We start from the raw sequence: 19,954 nt of genomic DNA, 5'->3' as shown, positions 1-19,954 counted from the left end.
GGCTATAATGGCCCTGGGATGTGCCTTTTGGTATTTGTAACTTTGGGTTTAGGGCTCTCTCCTTGCCTCCTTTATCAAAAATATTACATATTGCTCAGTCAATAGTAGACTCGGTTAACACTAAAATTACTCAGGTGACACCACACTTTCTTCATTTCTTCTTCAGTTGCTTAGTGATAACTATAGTATCTCATTTAATACCATGATTCTTCATTCACTAACCAACCTATCTTTCTTATACATGATCTCAACACTTAACCAAATCGTATAAAATAATCAAATCAACATTATACTATCAGAATCTAACTCATTCAAGTTCCCATTGAATACCATATACTTATCAACACTTACATCATCATACTTTCTTCAAATCCTCGTCATCAATCAAATCCTCTTAATTAATAAAATGATATAGAACTCTACTAAATTAGCATAATGTCTAACCAACTAAGGCTTGACATCAATGACAACATAACAATAGATGTGACTCTTTCACATACATTAAAAACATTATCAATTGGGGCTAACATGACCTTGATACATCTCTCAAAATAATGGAATAATTTGATTCCATAACTTTGAGGTCATCACCCATAACCCATTAAAAAGAAAAATTAATGAAAGAAGTAAATGTTGCATATAAGAAGAAGAGAGATAAGCCACCTCTATATGTAGGGAGAAAATGCTCCCTCGTGCAAGAATGACTTCTCCAAAGACAAAAAGTTGTGGAGATCCCAACCCATGTTTCTTAGGATATTAATTGTCCTTAAGTACAATTTAATTTCTCCTTTGTCTATTATTACTTTTGAGGTATAAATATTATTTCCGCCTTACATCTCTAAACATTTAGAAAATATTTATATGTATATCTTTCGTTGAAATTAGTCCAATTGTATTCGAGTAGCCATATAATCTAATGGAATTTTCTCTTAAGAACCAATCCTTCATAATTCATTATTTAATGAAAATCACCATATTTATAAAAATATATTTTGCTTGAAATATATCTTCTTTGTCAAAATCACTGTATAGATCAAAATAAAAAAAAATCTTCTCTGTCAAAATCATCTGTGCATATCAAAATGAAATATCCTTAAACATGATGTTTTTGTTGATAAATTAATTTTTCATAACTTGGAAAAAATCATAGATTAACCAGAAATATAAATATGAATATTAACCCATGTCAAAAGTCAATGGATATTTCTCTACATCTACTTTTGGAATTAGACTTACTTACAATTAATCCTCTAACGAATGAAGTCTTATAGTTTGACTCAAATAATATTTATTTCTTCCTTAGAACTCTTATTGTAAATAACAAAACATAATAAAATATTCTTGTGCTCTCCAAGTTCGTTTGACTAACTACATATCAAGAGTTATGCCTTAGTGGGGTCTTTCTCCAAATGTACAAAATAAAAATATGGGTTTATAATAAAGAGAAAAATTACAACTGATTTTCATATGAATTTCGACATGTCTTGACATGAAATAAATGTAAATGGATGTATCACTTAAAATTAATAAGAAAATTTGATAATTGAGAATTTCATGTAAGCAAAATTTTGTTTTAAAATGTTAATATAAGTGAAATGGGGGTGTAAATTAATTTTCTTAAAGATAGCAAGTTACAAAGTGAAATATACCAAATATTTTAATATAGTAAATAGGGTGTGCAAAGTTAATTTCAATTATAATTAGCTTGACCATCAAAAGAGAGATCCATGTTGGTTTATTGAGTTTTCAGTGATGATTTTTAAAATTTAATTTTGGAAATTTTCTTAATCAACTAAACTAATTATCTTAAGATGATGCATTCCTTTAAAATATGAAATGATTATTGGACAATTCAAATGGACATGGAGTATGCAAATTTTCTCTAGAAAGTGGAATATCATGCCTATACTTATGTTGTATCATACCTATACTCATGTTGTTTGATGATGAGTAAGAGAAGAAAAAACATGAGTGGAGAAATATTGCTCAATCAGCTCATTAAGTTCATTTTTAAGATAAAAATCATCCTCCAAAAAATAACCTGTACTGCCTCATGACAATCCTCGTGATGTAACAACAAATTATCCAATGATAATTATCATGGAGTTGGCTTGAAACAATCAACTATGATTTCCATGGTCGTAATGATCCCTGCATATATTAACCAAGTCAAGATGAGTCAATAGCTCTAAAATTCATAATAATGACATACATAATATTTTTCTATATATAAAAAATGGATGTTCTATATATAAAACAATTAAATAATTTTCATAACATTTTAATAATTGTTTCTATATTTCACATTTGTAACTTATTTTTAATAATTGTTTCTATATTTCACATTTATAACTTATTCTTAATACAAATGTTTAAGTCATTTTGTGTGTTACAATCTATTTTATAATCAAAAAATATTTGTTATAATTTAATATTGATTTTTTTATTAAAAATGTATTTTTGATTTTGTGTAGGATTATATACTCAATATATGATGAGTTTGCAAAGTTCAAATGAAATGTTAGTATGAATTTTTTTTAATGTGGAGATTATTGGGGAGTGGCCCGTTGTAGTTATGGTGATGTTAAATTCTTTTTCTTAGTACATAAGGGTGATTACACTAATAATCTCATGGAGGCTCAGGCTATTTTATATGATGTGGAACAATGTTGCTTGCGGGGATGAAGCAAGATTATCTGCGAGTCTGATTCGCAAGTGGTGGTGAACTTTCTTTCCTCACAGGAGCTTAAGGATGTTAGTTGGGAGCTAGCCACTGTTGTTAATCAAATTATTCTCTTTTGTACCTCTTTTGAGTTCATTAGGTTTACTTACATTCTTCGTGAATAGAACACAGGTACTGATTGTTTAACCAAATGGGCTTCTAGTCATGCTCTAGGCTGAAATATTATGGATAGGGGGCAACTTCCCTTTGAGATGGTGCAAGAATTTGATGAACTTATTGCTCAAGATAGAGCTCCTTGTTGAGCTCTCCTTGTTGTATTTCCTTATGTCTTAATAAATTTTTACCCCTCTCTTTTCAAATATGGAGAGTGATCTTATATAATATAATGACTAAGAAAGTAACTACTTAATTTTGGATTTCTATATGATAATGCGAGAATGAAGGTTCATGTAAAGTTCATTAAGGATAGATGATGCAAGACCGAAGAAGGAAAAATAATGAAAGAGTTGTGAGAGAATCAATTAATATAGTAAGTAAATGAATGCTTTAAAAGTTTATATGAATATATATCTCATGTACTAAGAATTTAACCATCAAACATTTAATTTCTATATTATATAAAGTTAGGAAGAAGGTGAAATCATGGAAGATAATGTGGATATCCATCTTATGTAATGAACAGTAAGCTGGCCATTTTAACCTTTGATTTTCATATTAGGAAGTCAGATAAGGAGTTTATGAGAAGTGAATTTCAACCTTTGATTTTCATATTAGGAAGTCAGATAAGGAGTTTATGAGAAGTGAATTTCACTAACAATAGATGATATGACATCTAAAAAGGAAAAGTACTATCAAAAGCAACAGGTTGTATCAATATAATGTCAATATAATTGTATCAATATAATGTCAATATAATGAGTGAAAGAAATTAGTATAAATGCTTTAAAAGTTTTTGTTGATGTCAATCTTATGTAATGAACAAGAAATTGATTGCTTAACCTTTGATTTTCATATCATAAAGTCGGGGTGAGGAGTTTATGTAAAGTGGAACATTTAAGCTCCTCTAGAGCAGATGTTTTGATATCTAAAAGGGTGAAGTAATGAAAGGGTTGTATGAAAATCAGCTAATATAATGAATGACATAAATCATCAGAGCTGAGCGAGAAGGATGAATATAATTGTTTGTATCCTAGGAGAACTAACTAATAAAGCAAACCATTCTTGTATGAAAATCAGCTAATATAGTAAATGAGGTAAATCATTCGAGCTCACCCGGCCAATATAATGAGGCATGAGTAGAATTGTTTGAGAGCCAACTAATATAGTATAAATTGGACCATTCAAGCTACCAAACAGTTGTATGAAAATCAGTTAAGAGTGATGTAAATCATTGGAGCTCACCCAGCTAATATAGTGACAGATTGAAAACAATTGTTTGCGTTGTATGAGAATAAGCTACTATAGTGTAAAGTGGACCATTCAAGCAACTGATCAAGAATGAAGGTAGAGATGATGATAAGAAATATGAGAGGAGGAGATCATTTGGATGATATGAAATTATGTTTTAAGTAGACAAGTTTTGCAGTCCCTCGACTTATATAGATGAAGATGGTGTGTAACTTGAGCATTTGAAGTCCATGAGAGATGGAGATTGAAAGGATCCTCAAGCTAACTTTAGGTGGGTTGATGAAATATCGATTATTTCTGATAGATGGGTCATTCTAAATATAATTTAATTTTATATTGGCTGGTATAAGCATCTCAAACTAATGATTGGTTTATAGGTTAAAAGTGTTAATGATTGGTTTATAGGTTAAAAGTGTTATATAATTAAAATTGACTAATTTTTTTAAGACTCAATTTATTCTTTAGTGTTACCCTCGTACACAATTAATCGTAAAATATTATATTTGATTATATTGTACAGCAAAAAGGATGAAACAGAAAAGAGACTCTCCTTATCAGAAATATTTGTTAAAGTGGTAGAAACCGCGGAAAAATCTGGAGAGTCTGTGGTCTGAGAGCAGGCACTTGATGAAACTGCAATACCAGTGGGATATCTGATAGTGAGCATTGAAGGTGGATTTGCAAGAGTTGTAGTCTGGTCTTGACATTTGTATCTCATGAGTTCTCCTCTCACAGCATTCACTTCACTTTGTAGAGACTGAATCTGGTGTTGCAGACTTGATATAACACCCATGCAACCATACACTGGATCACGTAATCTTGCATTTGCCTCATATACAAGGCTATTTGCTGCATCTGCCCTCTGGTTTTCTGGAACTTCCTGCAGAAATTTATCAGCAATAGAACATAAAACCATAATTGATGATTTTGATCTTTTCCAAATCTCAATTCAAATAAATTGAGTTCACTGCATGATATGTTTTGCATTGTCAACTCTACAGTGCTGCATCTGGTTCAAAAAACTATGAAGTTCTGTTGAAGTTATATCTCCCAGAAAAATATCATCCCCACCCTTAAACATCATATGTTAAGGAGTAAATTAAATTTAATTTAAGAAAAATAAGTCAATTTTGACTATTAAACACTTTTAGTATTGAAATGAAACTTAATTTGCAAAATTTAAGCTGTCCCAAATATCACTAATAGTAATCATACTAAATTATGTGTTAGTAGATTGCATTTTGTTGGGTTCATTCCAGAGCTTCTTAAAGATAATACATTGTTTATTCATATCATTCTTTATTATATTCTGCTACTCATCACCGAGATGAAGAATGAGTGCACTGTATAGATAATTCCGATATATTAATTATATTAATAATTCAAGAATTTCTTCAAAAGCAGTTTTTTATTTTCTGCAAGCTAACATTTAAGGGTTTTAGACTGAACTGCCATACTTTCTGGTAGACTATGTGAAGATTTTTCCAATATAATCCGTTTCAGTAACATGTCTTCAAGCCATTTATCAAAACAAAGGAAAAATGTTGAGTTTTTCTTGTTAGTGTTGTTAATTCCAACTGCCACTCCAGTTCAGTTCTAAACGGTGATTCGTGGAATACCCATTCTGATCTGTAATCTTTGGATGGTAACTGTTCGTATTTCATTCTCTCCTCAAATTGCTGTGTGAAAGAAGGATAATTATCAGTCATGCTTTAAGTGGAGAACTGTTGTTTAATTCCTGATAACTCTCTTCAGCATAACTTTATATTCTTAACAGAGGTTACTCATTGGCAGTTGTTTATTGTATATATAACTTGCACTATGTGTAATGTAATATCATTGAATAATGAGAGTCTGTCAGAAATTTGATGTGACATGGTCAATCGCCCCTAGAGTAAATGCTCACCTACCCGCCTAACGCTCATTAACTCGGTAGGTAAGTTTGAAATCTGGAAAAGAGAGGGAAACGTTTTTGAAGGCAAACAAAAAGGAATAAATCTTATTCATTTGAGAGATCAATCAACAAAAGAAGAGAAGAAGCAGAACACAGAGTAGAGAAGGAAGAAGATCAGCCGATCATAACAGAGGAAGAATATTCAGAGTTCAAAGGACAAAGGAAGGTTCAGTGTCACGACACATGTTGAATCTCTCTGTCATTCTGTAAGTTCATTTTGGTTTGTCTTGTGAAGTAGTGATTGCTCCAGGCATTATTGTATACAACCTTTAGTGCTATAAGTTTATTATCAGTTGAAGTATTAAGTGTTTTCTGGTTGAAGCCAAATGCTCCTAGATTTTGAAATTGTTTTTAACCTAGTTGAATAGAAAGCAAGAAGTGGGCATACTTTTCTCATTGTTGGCTCCCTTCTATTCACTATTGCATGTTTAGCATTTGAGAAGTTCATACTTGCAAGCTTTGTTGTTATCCTCTGTGTGTGTTAATGGTGGAAATGCTCAGACTATAAATCTATCGACAACTGACTCGGTTCACTCCTTAACCAAGCTCTTCCTCTATCAACTTGGTTCGTGTAAGACCGGTTTTTTCTACCGAGTCCACCAAGCATCTATATGTCGTTCTTACCGAGTTCACTCGGTGTCTTCTTTGACCGAGTTCACTCGATCTAGGTGTTAGTTGTGTGTCGAGTCTGCTAAGCTCCACCTCCCTTTGGTTACTGAGCTCACTTGGCATACATTGTGTCGAGCTCCTTTCTGTTGAGCTCACTCAATTTCTTCATGTGTCTAGTTCACTTGGCACCATCTGCTTGTCACTTGGCACCTTCTTGTGCCGAGAAAAACTATCACTCAACAGCTCTATAGCCGAGTGAAATTTTAAGTTGTGAAGTTGAATTATTTACATGGTATCAGAGCTTTGAATTCCAACATCCATAGTGAGTTAGGGCATTTATTTTCTGAGTATATTTGACATGGTAGGAGATGCAGGAAAGATATGGTAGTAGTCACAGTCCTTTGATGGATAAAACTATGATACATGTGCAAAGAAGATGAAAAATATAATGGTAGCTAATAATTTGTGGGAGTTTGTGATCAATGGGTTCAATGATGTTACTGTCCCAACCCTGTATGTTGCCCTCACAAACCCACAGAAGACACAGTTGAAGGAGTCAAGGAGAAAAGATGTGAAAGCATTAAGTTTGATTAAGGCAGCAATGACAGAGACTGTCTTTACCAAGATTGCAGCAGTAAATTATTCAAAGGAAGAATGGGACATCCTTGAGACTTCAAGGGGGCTGATAAGGTGAAAGTAGTAAAGCTACAGATGATCAAAAGGAAGTTTGAGAACCTTCAGATGAAGGATAATGAACCTATTGCAAAGTTCAGCTCATGGATCTCCACTTTGATAAACCAGCTCAAGTCAAATAGAGAAGAGTATGAAGAGCAAAGGATTGTAGAGAAGATATTGAGGAGTTTACCTTAGAATATGACAACCCTATGATGACCATTGAGGAAGCAAAGGATCTCACCACATTGACCATGGATGAGTTGATAAGAACTCTTCAAACCCATGTGCACTGGATCAATAGATTAGCAAAAACTTCCCAAGAGTAGTCTTTCAAGGCTCAAGAGAATTCAAGAGGCAGGGGGAGAGGAAGGAATACATCTGGTAGAGGCTCAAGAAGTAGAGGTCATGGAAAGAATGGTCAAAGGAATGTTGGTGCAGAAATCTTAGGACGAGAAAGCAACCAAGAGGGAGCAAGCACCTCTCAAAATAGCTCTAGAGGAGGTAAGAAGAATTACAACTCCAATAAGAGCAATGTTGAATGCTACTACTATCATAAGTTTGGGTGTTATGCAAGTGAATGTTGGAAGAAGCAAGGTAATTAGTCAAGACTGAATGCAAATGTGGTTGATGTGAACATGGAAAATGCAAATAATCCCACAACCTTCATCATGTGTAACATTGGTGAAGAAGGCAACCCTGAGGTATGGTACTTGGATAGCGGTTGTAGCAACCACATGAGTGGTAATGAAAGTTGATTCCCTTTCATTAATAGGACTTTTAAGTCTAAAATTAAAATGAGAAATAATGAAACCATTCTCATAGTGGGCAAAGGATCTACTATGGTCTACACCAAGCAAGGTGAGAAGAACAAGATACAAAATGTATATTTTGCCCCCAGTATAAGCATAATTTGATGAGTGTTGGACAACTCATTCAAAATGGTTACAAAGTGCTGATGGAAAATGACAAGTGTGTCATTCATGAGAAGGATGAGAGTAACAGACTACTTATAGTAGTCCAAATGATAAAGAACTGGATTTTCCCTTTGAGGATAGAGACATGTTTCTCTTCTCAAGTCAATGCTACATCTCCCAAGCATGCATGTACAATAATACATCATCAATCAGCTCTTAGGAGCGTGATTGAAGACCCCTCCAAGCTTTGGCATCTCAGGTATGGACATATTGGCTTTGTTGGTTTAAATTTTTTGCCCAAGAAAAAAATGGTAGATGGTTTTTCAAGCATAGTAGATTCAATTGACAAGTGTGAGACTTGTATTTTGAGTAAAAAATAAAGGCTTCCCTTTAATTCTAGAAATTCTAGAAGGGATAGAACAACATTAAAATTGGTGCATTCTAATTTAGTAGGCCCTATGAAAACTACTTCTATTGGGCAGAGTAATTGTTTTATGATATTCATAGATGATTTTGAATAGTTGTAGGACATGCGTGTATTTTTTAAAAAGAAAATCTGAAGCTTTTGACAAATTTTTTGAATTTAAAGCTTTGGCTAAAAAGGAATGTGGACACTGTGTCAAGGTCCTTAGGTTGGATAGAGGAGGGGAGTATACCTCCAATTTATTTGTAAATTTTTGTGGGAAGAATGGCATTAGGAAGGAGCTTACAGCCAGTTATACTTTGCAGCTCAAAATGGAGTGGCTAAGAGGAAGAACAGGACTATTGTTGAAATGGCTAGAAGCATGATGAAAGCAAAAGGGATCCCCACTAAATATTGAGGAGAGGTTGTAGCAATAGCAATATATTTGATAATTGGGTGTCCTACAAATTCAGTTCATGACAAGATTCCTCTTGAGGCATGGTCAAGGAATAGATGGATAGTTGAGCACTTGAGAGTGTTTGGATGTGTAGCATATGCACATGTGCCTACGTAACAAAAGAAAAAGCTAGATGACAGAGGTGTGAAGTGTATCTTCACGGGTTACATCTTGGAATCAAAGGCTTACAAATTATATGATCTGATCACCAAGAAGATCATCATTTCAAGAGATGCGAAGTTTCTTAAAAATTAATCATGGGATGGCTTGGTTGATGAATCTTCAAGCACTTCAAGTAAAGTGTCAAGAATTGATGAGGAAGAAGAAGACATTTCCAATCAGCAAAATGATTGAGCAACAAACATGGATTGCAGACAAAGGCAAAAATAGAAGCAACCTCTTACATGTTGAGTGATAGCTCCAAGAATTTCAAGACAGTCCCGAGCTAGCATGCAAAATAGTGGCAACATCAATACTAAAAATCCAAACCCCACTCTTGCCTCCCTATTATCAAGAAAGACCAAGAGTCTAAGGGAGACATACCAAGAAGAAAGGTATGAGAAAGATTATGATGAGTGTTAATTTTACATTATTTTCTCATTGTAATCCAATTTACTTTGAAGAAGCTACGAAGGAAGAAAAATGTTGTAATGTCATGGATGAGGAAATAGATGTTATTGAAAGAAATGAGACATGGGAGTTAACTACTTTTCCTCCCAAGAAACAAGTAATTGGAGTGAAATGAGTTTACAAGACCAAGTGCAATGTTGAAGGAAAAATAGATAGGCATAAGGCACATTTAGTGGTCAAGAGGTACAAGCAACAGTATGGCAGAGATTATGATGAGACATATGCCCCAGTTGCAAGAATGGAAACCGTGCATGTTGTCATAGAAATTGTAGCCTAGCACAAATAGAAGGTATATCAAATGGATTTGAAGTCTTCCTTCTTGAATGGTGTATTGAAAGAAGAGGTTTATGTGGAGAAGGCACCTAGTTATGAAGTCTCGGGTGAAGAACACAAGGTGTATAGATTGAAGAGATCTCTATATAGGTTCAAGCAAGCTCCAAGAGCATGGTACAACATGATTGACTCATATCTTATGAGAAATGGCTTTAACAAAAGCAATGATGAGCCCACTCTCTACATCAAGGCAGCAAATGGTAAGGTGTTGATTGTTTTCTTGTATGTTGGTGATTTAATCTTCACTAAAAATGATAATTTCCTAATTGGTGGGTTCAAAGAGGCTATGAAAAATCAATCTGAGATGACAGACCTAGGTCTCTTAAAGTACTTTCTAGGCACAGAAGTAAAAAAATGCATAATGGCACCTTCATCTCTCAAGAAAAATATACAAGGTAGATCTTGGAGAGATTCAAGATGCAGAACAGTAAGGCAACCCCAACACCAACAACAGTAGATCTGAGGTTGAGCAAGGAAGATTGTAGTGAAAGTGTGAATCTAACATTGTACAAGAGGATGGTTGGAAGTCTAATGTATTTCATAGCTACTCGACCTAACATGATGCATGCAGTAAGTCTAATTTTCAAATTTAGAGAAACACTAAGGCATTCCCATTGGCAAGTGGGAAAGAGGATTCTAAGTTATGTGAATGGTACCAAGGGATTTGGTATCTTGTATACTACAAATAGTAATTTCAAGTTGGTTGGTTACATTGATAGTGATTGGGCTGGAAGTCTAGATGATAGGAAGAGAACTTCCAGATACATGTTCCATATGGGATCTGGTGCAATTCCATGGGCATCCAAGAAGAATCCTATTGTTGTTCAATCTAAAATAGAGGCTGAATACATAGCAGTGAATGCAACAACATGTCAAGTTATTTGGTTTAGGAGAATCTTGACAGATTTGAATGAAAGGCAAGAGGATGGAACCACAATCTTTTATGACAACATTTCCTCAATTGCATTGTCTAAGAATCCATTCTTCCATGGGAGAAGAAAGCACATAGAGAGATCAGATATCACTTCATCAGAGAGTTGGTGGAGAATGGAGATATCAAAAAAGAATTTTGTAAGTCTGGGCAATAGCTAGCAGTCATTTTAACTAAGCCTTTGGGCATAGGAACTTTTGTGCACCTAAGAAAGAGTCTTGGTGTGGTTAATTTGGATTAGGAGTGATCCTTTCCTTGTTTGGCTTGGGACAATAGGGGAGTGTCATAAATTTGATGTGACATGGTTGGTTTCCCTTGGAGCCAAACACTCACCTACCTGCCTGACGCTCATTAACTCAATAGGTGAGTTTGAAATCTAAAAAAGAGAGGGAAACATTTTTGAAGGCAAACAAAAAGGAATGAATCTTATTCATTTGAGAGATTAGTCAATGAAAAAAGAGAAGAAGCAAAGTACAGAGTAGAGAAGGAAGAAGATTAGCATATCAGAAAAGAGAAAGAATATTTAGAGTTCAAAGGATAGAAGGAAGGTTCAGTTTCATAGCAGATGTTGAATCTCTCTATCATTTTGTAAGTTCATTTTGGTTTGTCTTGTGAAGCAGAGATTGCTCCAAGCATTATTGCATGTAGCCTTTAGTGTTGTAAGTTTATCATCAGTTGAAGTATTTAGTGTTTTCTAGTTGAAGTCGAATGCTCCCATATTTTGTAATAGTTTTTAACCTAGTTGAATAAAAAGCAAGCAAGCAAGCATATTCGGCTCACTGTTGTCTCCCTTCTATTCACTATTGCATGCTTGGTATTTGAGAAGTTCATACTTGCAAGTTTTTTTGTTATCCTCTCTATGTGTTAATGGTGGAAATGCTCAGACTGTAAGTCTATTGACAACTCACTCTGTTCAATCCTTAACTAAGCTCTTCCTCTATCAACTCATTTTGTGTAAGATAGGTTGTTCTACTAAGTCCATTGAGCTTCTATCTATCATTCCTACCAAGTTCACTTGGTCTAGGTGTTGGTTGTGTGTTGAGCATGTTGAGCTCCACTTCCCTTTGGTGATCAAGCTCACTTGGCATACACTATGTTGAGCTCCCTTTTTTGTCAAGTTCACTCAGTTTCTTCATGTGCTAATTTCGCTCGGCATGTCTGCAGCCAAGTGAAAGTTTAAGTTGTGAAGTTGAAGTCTTTACAAGATCTTATTTCCTTTTTTTAAGTCTTATTTTTTGTACTCTTGCAAAGATGGGTTTCTTGTTTTCCTTGCTAGATCTATTATTTATGCTACAGGATTGATAGTAAAATTATGTATAGTATCAAAGCATAGGAGCTAGGAAGGAATATGATTTTCCTTAGCAGGTGCAAAAGATCAAAGCTTGAATTAATGAATTTTTCAGATTTTTCTCTTCTTATGTCTTATGATTATTTTGAATGGAAGCCACATATTCTGCTTAAGCTCATAAATAGAGGTTTATATTGACCAATCATAGCAATAAAGGTTGAATAGACTTCTTCATCACAGACAAGTGAAGATCATGCTCCTACTATATGGTCTTGTCTTCATTTGAACTTTAGTGACACCATATCAGTGGACTTGTCATGTCTCTCTTTTCAACATTTTGGAGGGGTTTCTATTGTTCATGTGTGTGCTTCCTTGGTCCATAGTTGATCAGATTTTTAGACAATTGGCACAGGTGTATATTCAACTACCATTTTATTCTTGCATGATTTTGTAGTGTTGTTAGGGTCACTCATACATATTCATGTGTCATTTGTAGCCTTCACTGATAGATGTTTCTCCCTTATTTTCAATCTATTCATTGTTTGGGGTTGCTTATACATATTATTGTCTCTTGTATCTTTGATTGATTGATTTTTTTTCTTTCTTTTTCATCTTCCCATTCTTTGAGTAGTGTCATTGGGGGCACTCATGCAAATTGATTGTGATCTTCATCTTGGTTTTGGAGGAGTCTTTTCATTTAGCACTACAAAAGTTATCATTCAATAGATGCCTGCTATTTTTTGGACCACAAATGATTTTTATCTACATCTATTTTTATTTTTATTTTTTTAGAAAGCTTTCCCTCTTTCCTCTTTTTTTCATTAGTTTTAGTTTCCTTAATTGTAATTAAGGGGGGTGTTAGTGCTAATTCTAACTTCCACTCAAAAATTTGGTTCTATAAGTGCAATGTATATATCTTAAACTATAAGTGCAATGTAATATCATTAAATAATGAGAGATCTTATTTCATTCTCAATTTTGTTGATTTTTTGTGTTCTTGTAAAGATGATTTTCTTGTTCTTTGACTAGATCTATTATTTATGTTGTAGGATTGACTGCAACATTCTATATTTCTGGATTGGTATAAAGCACTCTTTCAGGATGTACAACCTAGATAGCTCCCAGTAACACTCACTTACATCCTATTGATAACACAACTACCTTGCATCCATAGGGGGATTAGACCCCTACATGGTAAGTGTGACCAATTGTATCACTGCCATGATCAATGACTTATTACCACAATCATATTATATATAACTTATAGATTTTATGAATAATATGAGTTTCATATAATTATAAATGTATCCAAACCAAAGGTTTCTTCTTGACCCTCAAAATAGCTTGATTTTTCACCTCTAAACCTTATCATGTTTTAAGTCACTTTAAAAATTTATGGGCCTTTTGAACTCTATAGTGAGTGCTATTTTTGTTTAGGTATCTTGTAGAATCTCATCCATACAAGGTAAGTGTGACCACTTGTGTCACTCTACAATAAATGGTTTATTGTTATTTAGATTCTAATACATGTGATTATGGTCATATATACAACAAATAATAGATTTGATGTGACATATATGGATTTGATATGACTATATAACTATCTAAATCAAAGGTTCCTTCTTCACTATCAATTTTTTCTCCTCTAAGCTTTATCATATTTTATGCCATACTATATTTTTTGGGCCTTTTAGATTCTACAGTGAATCCTATTTTTGTCTAGGTATCTTGTAAAATATCACCCCATATACCCACATACTAAAAGAAAAAGAAAAATCATGTTTCAATGAGTCTCCATGAAACCCAAACTTTGCAACTACACAAGTTTGCTAGCAAACATATAACTTTGAAAATAACATTATCCTCTTCCTAGGTTGTAGGTTCAATTATACATACAAGAATATATTCATAGATCATGGTTTAAAAATAAGGGGATCTCACTACACAGCTTTAAAAGTAGGATTTGGTACCAAATGAAAAATATATTATAGAAAATACATAATTTTTGTAAAACCCCTACATAAGAAAATCTGCAAACAAACTTATTCAAAATCTACAACGTAAAATAATAGATAGAAATACTATCAAGATGTCACAAGATGTAGACTACGAAAAACCTCACAAGAGAACAAACTAGCCTCAAAAAGAAATCACACAACTAGTATATTATCTTGTGAATAAGATCATTCCCAAAGTCTCTACGCAAGTATTTTTAAACATCAAGCTCCCTAGTTGTAGTCCATGTGACCAAGGAAATGACAAGAATGTAATTAATATACATCCTTAACTAATTCTTAATCACTTGTCTATGCAATTAGAAGAGATTCACAATCAATTTTGGCCAACAAGCCAAAACTTTAGCAACCCAACTTCAACAACTACTTGTTTCTTGAATATATAGAAACATGCTTACAAATTCCATTATGTAATATTAAAAATAAATATTCTACTTAACATTTATCTTATTAAACCATGTCTTCTTTATGAACATTGTAGTACTAAATAAAAAAATTGAAAGGCGGGATCAGAGTGCTTAGGGTATCTAGAGTTGGGGTTTCAAGCAAAAAGAGATATAGATGGGGAATCGAAAGAGGATGACCCAGATGGAGGAAGGGGATTTTTAGGGCCTATTGCCCTTGGGGTGTTGCATCCAATTTTGAATTGTTGGTGGCTTCGTGTGATACATAAATTTGGGTCCCTATTTCTTTCATGAGCAAGAGGCTTTTGTGCTACAAACATTATCTTCCTCCTCAGTCCCCTGATGGGAGGTTTGGCTTGGGCGGCTTTGATGGCTTCATTGGGAAGCTAGGGTTCTCTATTGCTAATACCCACTATGTTTTTTGGGTTCAAAAACTTGATTTGCATTACTATCTCTACCTCTTGGGGGGTGTTATGGATGAGCCTCCTTTTTTGGAAGTACTGTGGTTTAATTTTGACTAGCTTTTTTGGGTTCACCACTCCTTTGGCCCTCTCTTTGGTCTTTAGAGATTTTATGCGCTTGATTTTTTTGAGACCCCAACCCCTTCTTGGTTGGTCTTCTCCTTCGATTATTTTTATTGTGGGTTGCCAGGATGAATGATTTTGGTGGGATTCTTTCCCTTTTGTTGTTGCTTCAATGGCTTTGTAGACCCATGGTGATTTAGGTGTTTTCAGTTCCTTGAGGATGTTGAGGTTTTATGCTCATGTCTTCTTGTGGGATTGTTTGTTCCTTGTTTGTCCTCTAGGGCACCAAGTAATTGTTGGAGATTTAAAAGGGCCCTCCTTTTCTCTTAGTTGTGTTTGGTTAAGTAAATGTTTCTTCTTGGGGGCTCTTCCCCATTTTAGAGTCATGGGCTTTGTAGATTTTATTATTTGGTGGACTCTGAGATCTCCTCACTACAACATTTGGGGTCAAATCACGATGGCAATTTTTTATGGTGGTCTAATTTGTGGTGATTTTCTTTTTCTTTTTTGCAATTTTCCCTAATGTTTTCACAATACCAACATAAGCATCATAATTGCAATGCATGCATAAGTATAAACAAACAAACAAAAAAAGCATGACATAAATCATTCCCCATTTGTTTTGATTTTAGAGAGCTACATGTGAAAGAAGGTAGAGAGCTCTAAACAAGGGTGAAGAGCTTTGAACATCGACATGCCCTTGTGCTTGGTGCATTTGATTCCTGTGACATATCTCTACATTTCGTTGCCATGCCCTTGCTTTTTTATTTTGTTGTTGTGATCTCTACATTTCATTGTCATGCCTTTTCTTTGTGATTTGGTTATCTTGCCCTTGTGATCTCTATGTTTCATTGTCTTGCCCTTGCTTTGTGATTTTTCTCTATGATTTGATTATCATGCCCTTATCATCTCTATGTTTTGTTGTTGTTACCTTGCTCTGTGATTTTGATGCCATGCCCTTACTCTATGATTTTGTTTCCATGTTGTGCACTTGCTCTACAATTTTGTTACCATGCCCTAGCTCTGTGATTTTCTTCAAGGATATATAAATTTTGGTTTCTTTTCCTTCTAAACAAGTATCTCTTTATATCTCCTTCTAAACATGTATATTTAGAGATCTTTTTTAAGGTGCTTAGTACATCTTAGTACAACAACAAAATTGATCCAACTGCGTACATATTCCAAAATCCAAATAATAAAAAAATAAAACTCACTCAACCTGTGCTAAGCGACTACCTCAAGATCCTCTACAAAAATAATGTAGACTAGGAAAAATGGGCAAAGTTCACAAGAAATTTTACAAAAACATATCATAGTAGATATTTTTAGAAAGAAACTAGCCATAACTAGTTAAATGGATCTAGTTGTTAATTAGCTGGCTTGATTACAAATTCCTATAGAACTATCATCAGATTAGGTACAATTAAATGAATAATCAGTTGTTCCTAGCTAGCAGGATCAAATACAAATTTCCAAGGTGATAAAATTGCATATGCTAGGATTGAAGAATAACTTCAGTGAAGAGTTGAGTGTAAGGAGTTGAAGAAGCAATTTTTGCTTCTGTGTAAATTCCATAATCATGAGGAGTGTTCCCTTGAAGAAGCCTCTACCATAATGACATTATGTCTAAACCATGCAAAGGATTTTGAAGTGGTTCCCAACCTTGAAACACTCTTATAGGCATTTGATACTTGGGATCATCGCAGGGAGACTGTGCCAATACTTGAAACACTCTTATAAGAATTTGATATTTGGACTATAAATTCTCAAAGATACTTGCAAGTGATTCCAATGTCATAGTACCTACCGCAAAACTTTCCTGGATTCTATCCAATAGCTCTCATAATATCCTCTATGTTGTCTAGTTTTTTTCATGTATGTCAAAATAATAACTAACATTACCATTGGATCATATAATAACGAAGTAATCAACCCAGTTAATTAGAAACTACACCAATTTAGTTGTTGTTTCCAATGTCATGGTACCTATTGTAACACTTCCCTAGATTCTATCTAGTGGCTCCCTTGATATCCTCTATGTTATCTAGTTGTTGTTTCTATCATGCAATCTCTTTCTAAAGCCACTCCTTCTCGTTCTCTTTCTAAAGCTTCTACTTCTCCTTCTCTCTCGTACCTTAAATTTTGATTATCAAACTTTTGAATATTTCCCTCTACCTTAAGATCTAAAATCAACTTCATAGTATGTTGTAACTCTGGCATAGGTGTTGCTTCATCTATAGCTTTCATTTCAACATTCAAGTTTTCAAGATTGGTCAACACCCTCACTTGTAGACCTATCATGTCAAGCACTTTTTGTACTATTTCAACACCATGTTCTTGCTTCTGAGCTAACAGTTCTTCATATGCATTTTCTTGTAAAACATTAATTTTGTTGAATAATTGTAAACTCTTAGAAAGTGCATTATTGTTTTCATGTATATATATATATATATATATATATATATATATATATATATATATATATGTTTGTATGTATGTATATATATATATATATATATATATATATATATATATATATATATATATATATATATATATATATATATATATATATATATATATATATATATATATATATATATATATATATGTTTGTATGTATGTATATATATAGAGAGAGATCTTGTGGATTTTGGATTATGGATTATAAACAAAAAAGAAAAGAAAACATGACATTAGTCATTCCCCCTTTGTTTTGATTGATTGTGGAGAGGTGTGTATGAAAGAGGGTGGAAAGCTCTGAATGAGGGTGGAGAGCTTTGAACATTGGTGGAGATTAGTGGAAATCTAGGAATTTGTTTATATTCCCTTGTGATCTTCATGTCCTTGCTTTGTGATTTTCTTCAAGGGAAGAAGAGATACCTATGTAAATGTTCTTTCTTTTCCTTCTAAACATGTATCTCTTATTCATATATAATAGCTTTAGTTAGATTCAAGGATAATTTATTATGATGATTGTATGCATATGTGCATGTATGTATGTAAATCGGTTCACTATGTGAACTACTTTACATGAATACATACACACTTGCATAGTGCTTGTGCTAAATTAAATTGATCATTCATGTCTTGAATTCACACAAGCAATTATCCTTGTATTCAATCAAATTTATTTATACCAAAGTATGCAAAAATTTGTACTTATAGATTATATTATCTCTTGGTGATTGAGTAAAAATCTCATGCATAATATCATCCAGGTAATGGTTAGATGCATTCACATTGAGTCAAAATAGGATCGAGAAGATGATCCATTTATGTTACTTCATACTTGTTTTATTGAACATTTTGTTTAACATAATCAGTAATACTAGAATTATACAGCTACAACTAGTACTCTTGTTTATTTTATATAATCATATATATTTAAGACTATTATTTTTCTTTAAATTAGATTGTATATTTGTTATCACTAAAACACAAATATAGATCTCTAATAGTTATCTTTTTTAATTTCAAGATCTTCATATTTAACGTGAAGATTTTCCACTACTAGACAATGGAATAGCCACATTGCTCATGGCTTTTTCCACCAAATAATATTTTTGTCCTTCAAAAATATTATAGGTGAATGTTCTTTTGATTTTTCATATATTTAATACTTTTTTGTTTATCATTTGAGTTCATTTTCTATTGTGAGATAGAGACATCTATCGTAAGGATGGACTTGCCAATTTTGATCATCCCACTTTCAAAGTTGATTCCCTTATCAAATTAATGAAACTACTTGCAACTGACACCCTAATTTTTTGCAACTTGCCTAATCAGCCATTCACACAACCATATTCATCCTACCCCACCATAGCATGCAGCCCTTGTTTGAGGTTTATATCTTGCTCCCACCATTTAAAAAGACCAAGTCCAGTGATTTGTATCTAGAAAATTGATGATATAGGAATTCAATATGGAGGAGGATATATTGGCATCACAAATGAATCATCCCATATCCATAAACAAAATCTAATCTTTTGTAAGTCTCTCTCCTCTAAAGACCTAATATATGGAATCATTATCATCATGAGTAGACTCACTCTCCTCAGACGAATTCAATCGAAACTATTCATACCAAACTAAGTATGCAGAAATATGTACATACAAATTATATTATCTCTTGGTGATTGAGTAAAGAACAAATACAGCTTTCCAAGGTGATAAAATTTCATATGCAGGTGTATGTATGTATGTATGTATGTATGTATGTATGTATGTATCTCTGCATCTCATTGTCATGCCATTGTGATCTCTGTATATGTATGTTTCATATGTATGTATATGCATATATATACATGTGTATGTATGTATGTATATGTGTGTCTATGTATGTATGTATGTATGTATGTATATAAACAAAGAGATCTATGTATATGTGTACATACATACATAGAAATACATATGTGTGTATGTATGTATATATACACATACATATACATAAAGAGAAGCTTCTCTATATATACATACATGCATACATAGACATATATGTGTGTGTATGTATATATAAACATGCATAAACTAAAGAGAAGCTTCTCTAATCACCTGTTGGGGGAAAATATAAAGAGATACATGTTTAGAAGGAAAAGAAAAGAACATTTACATAGGTACCTCTTCTCCCCCTGAAGAGAATTGCAAAGCAACACTACTACATTTGGGCTTGAACACCACAAATTACATCGTCGTCACAAATTATCATGTTGTAGTGTTGCAAAGGT

General features: G+C 33.4%; 1 protein-coding gene across 4 annotated transcripts in view; it reads right to left on the bottom strand.

Annotated features, from left to right (window-relative positions):
• Positions 1 to 1,819: 1,819 nt before the first annotated feature.
• LOC149549245 (LOB domain-containing protein 15-like) overlaps positions 1,820 to 19,954 on the bottom strand; it is a 54,082-nt gene continuing 35,947 nt past the window's right edge. For all 4 annotated transcript variants that reach the window (XM_089792662.1, XM_089792660.1, XM_089792663.1 and 1 more), the window contains 2 exons: positions 4,643 to 4,970; positions 1,820 to 2,153 (listed from right to left, as the gene is read on the bottom strand). In XM_089792662.1, coding sequence (XP_089648788.1) covers positions 2,125 to 2,153; positions 4,643 to 4,970 — 357 coding nt within the window. In that variant the 3' untranslated portion in view covers positions 1,820 to 2,124. The remainder of the gene's footprint in view (positions 2,154 to 4,642; positions 4,971 to 19,954) is intronic.

This window comes from Cupressus sempervirens, chromosome 7 (genome assembly GCF_028749045.1).
Source record: "Cupressus sempervirens isolate cs-2001-9-10 chromosome 7, ASM2874904v1, whole genome shotgun sequence".
NCBI lineage: Eukaryota > Viridiplantae > Streptophyta > Pinopsida > Cupressales > Cupressaceae > Cupressus > Cupressus sempervirens.
Note: the sequence above shows the minus strand (reverse complement) of the source record. Positions and strands in the feature narration are given on the sequence as shown.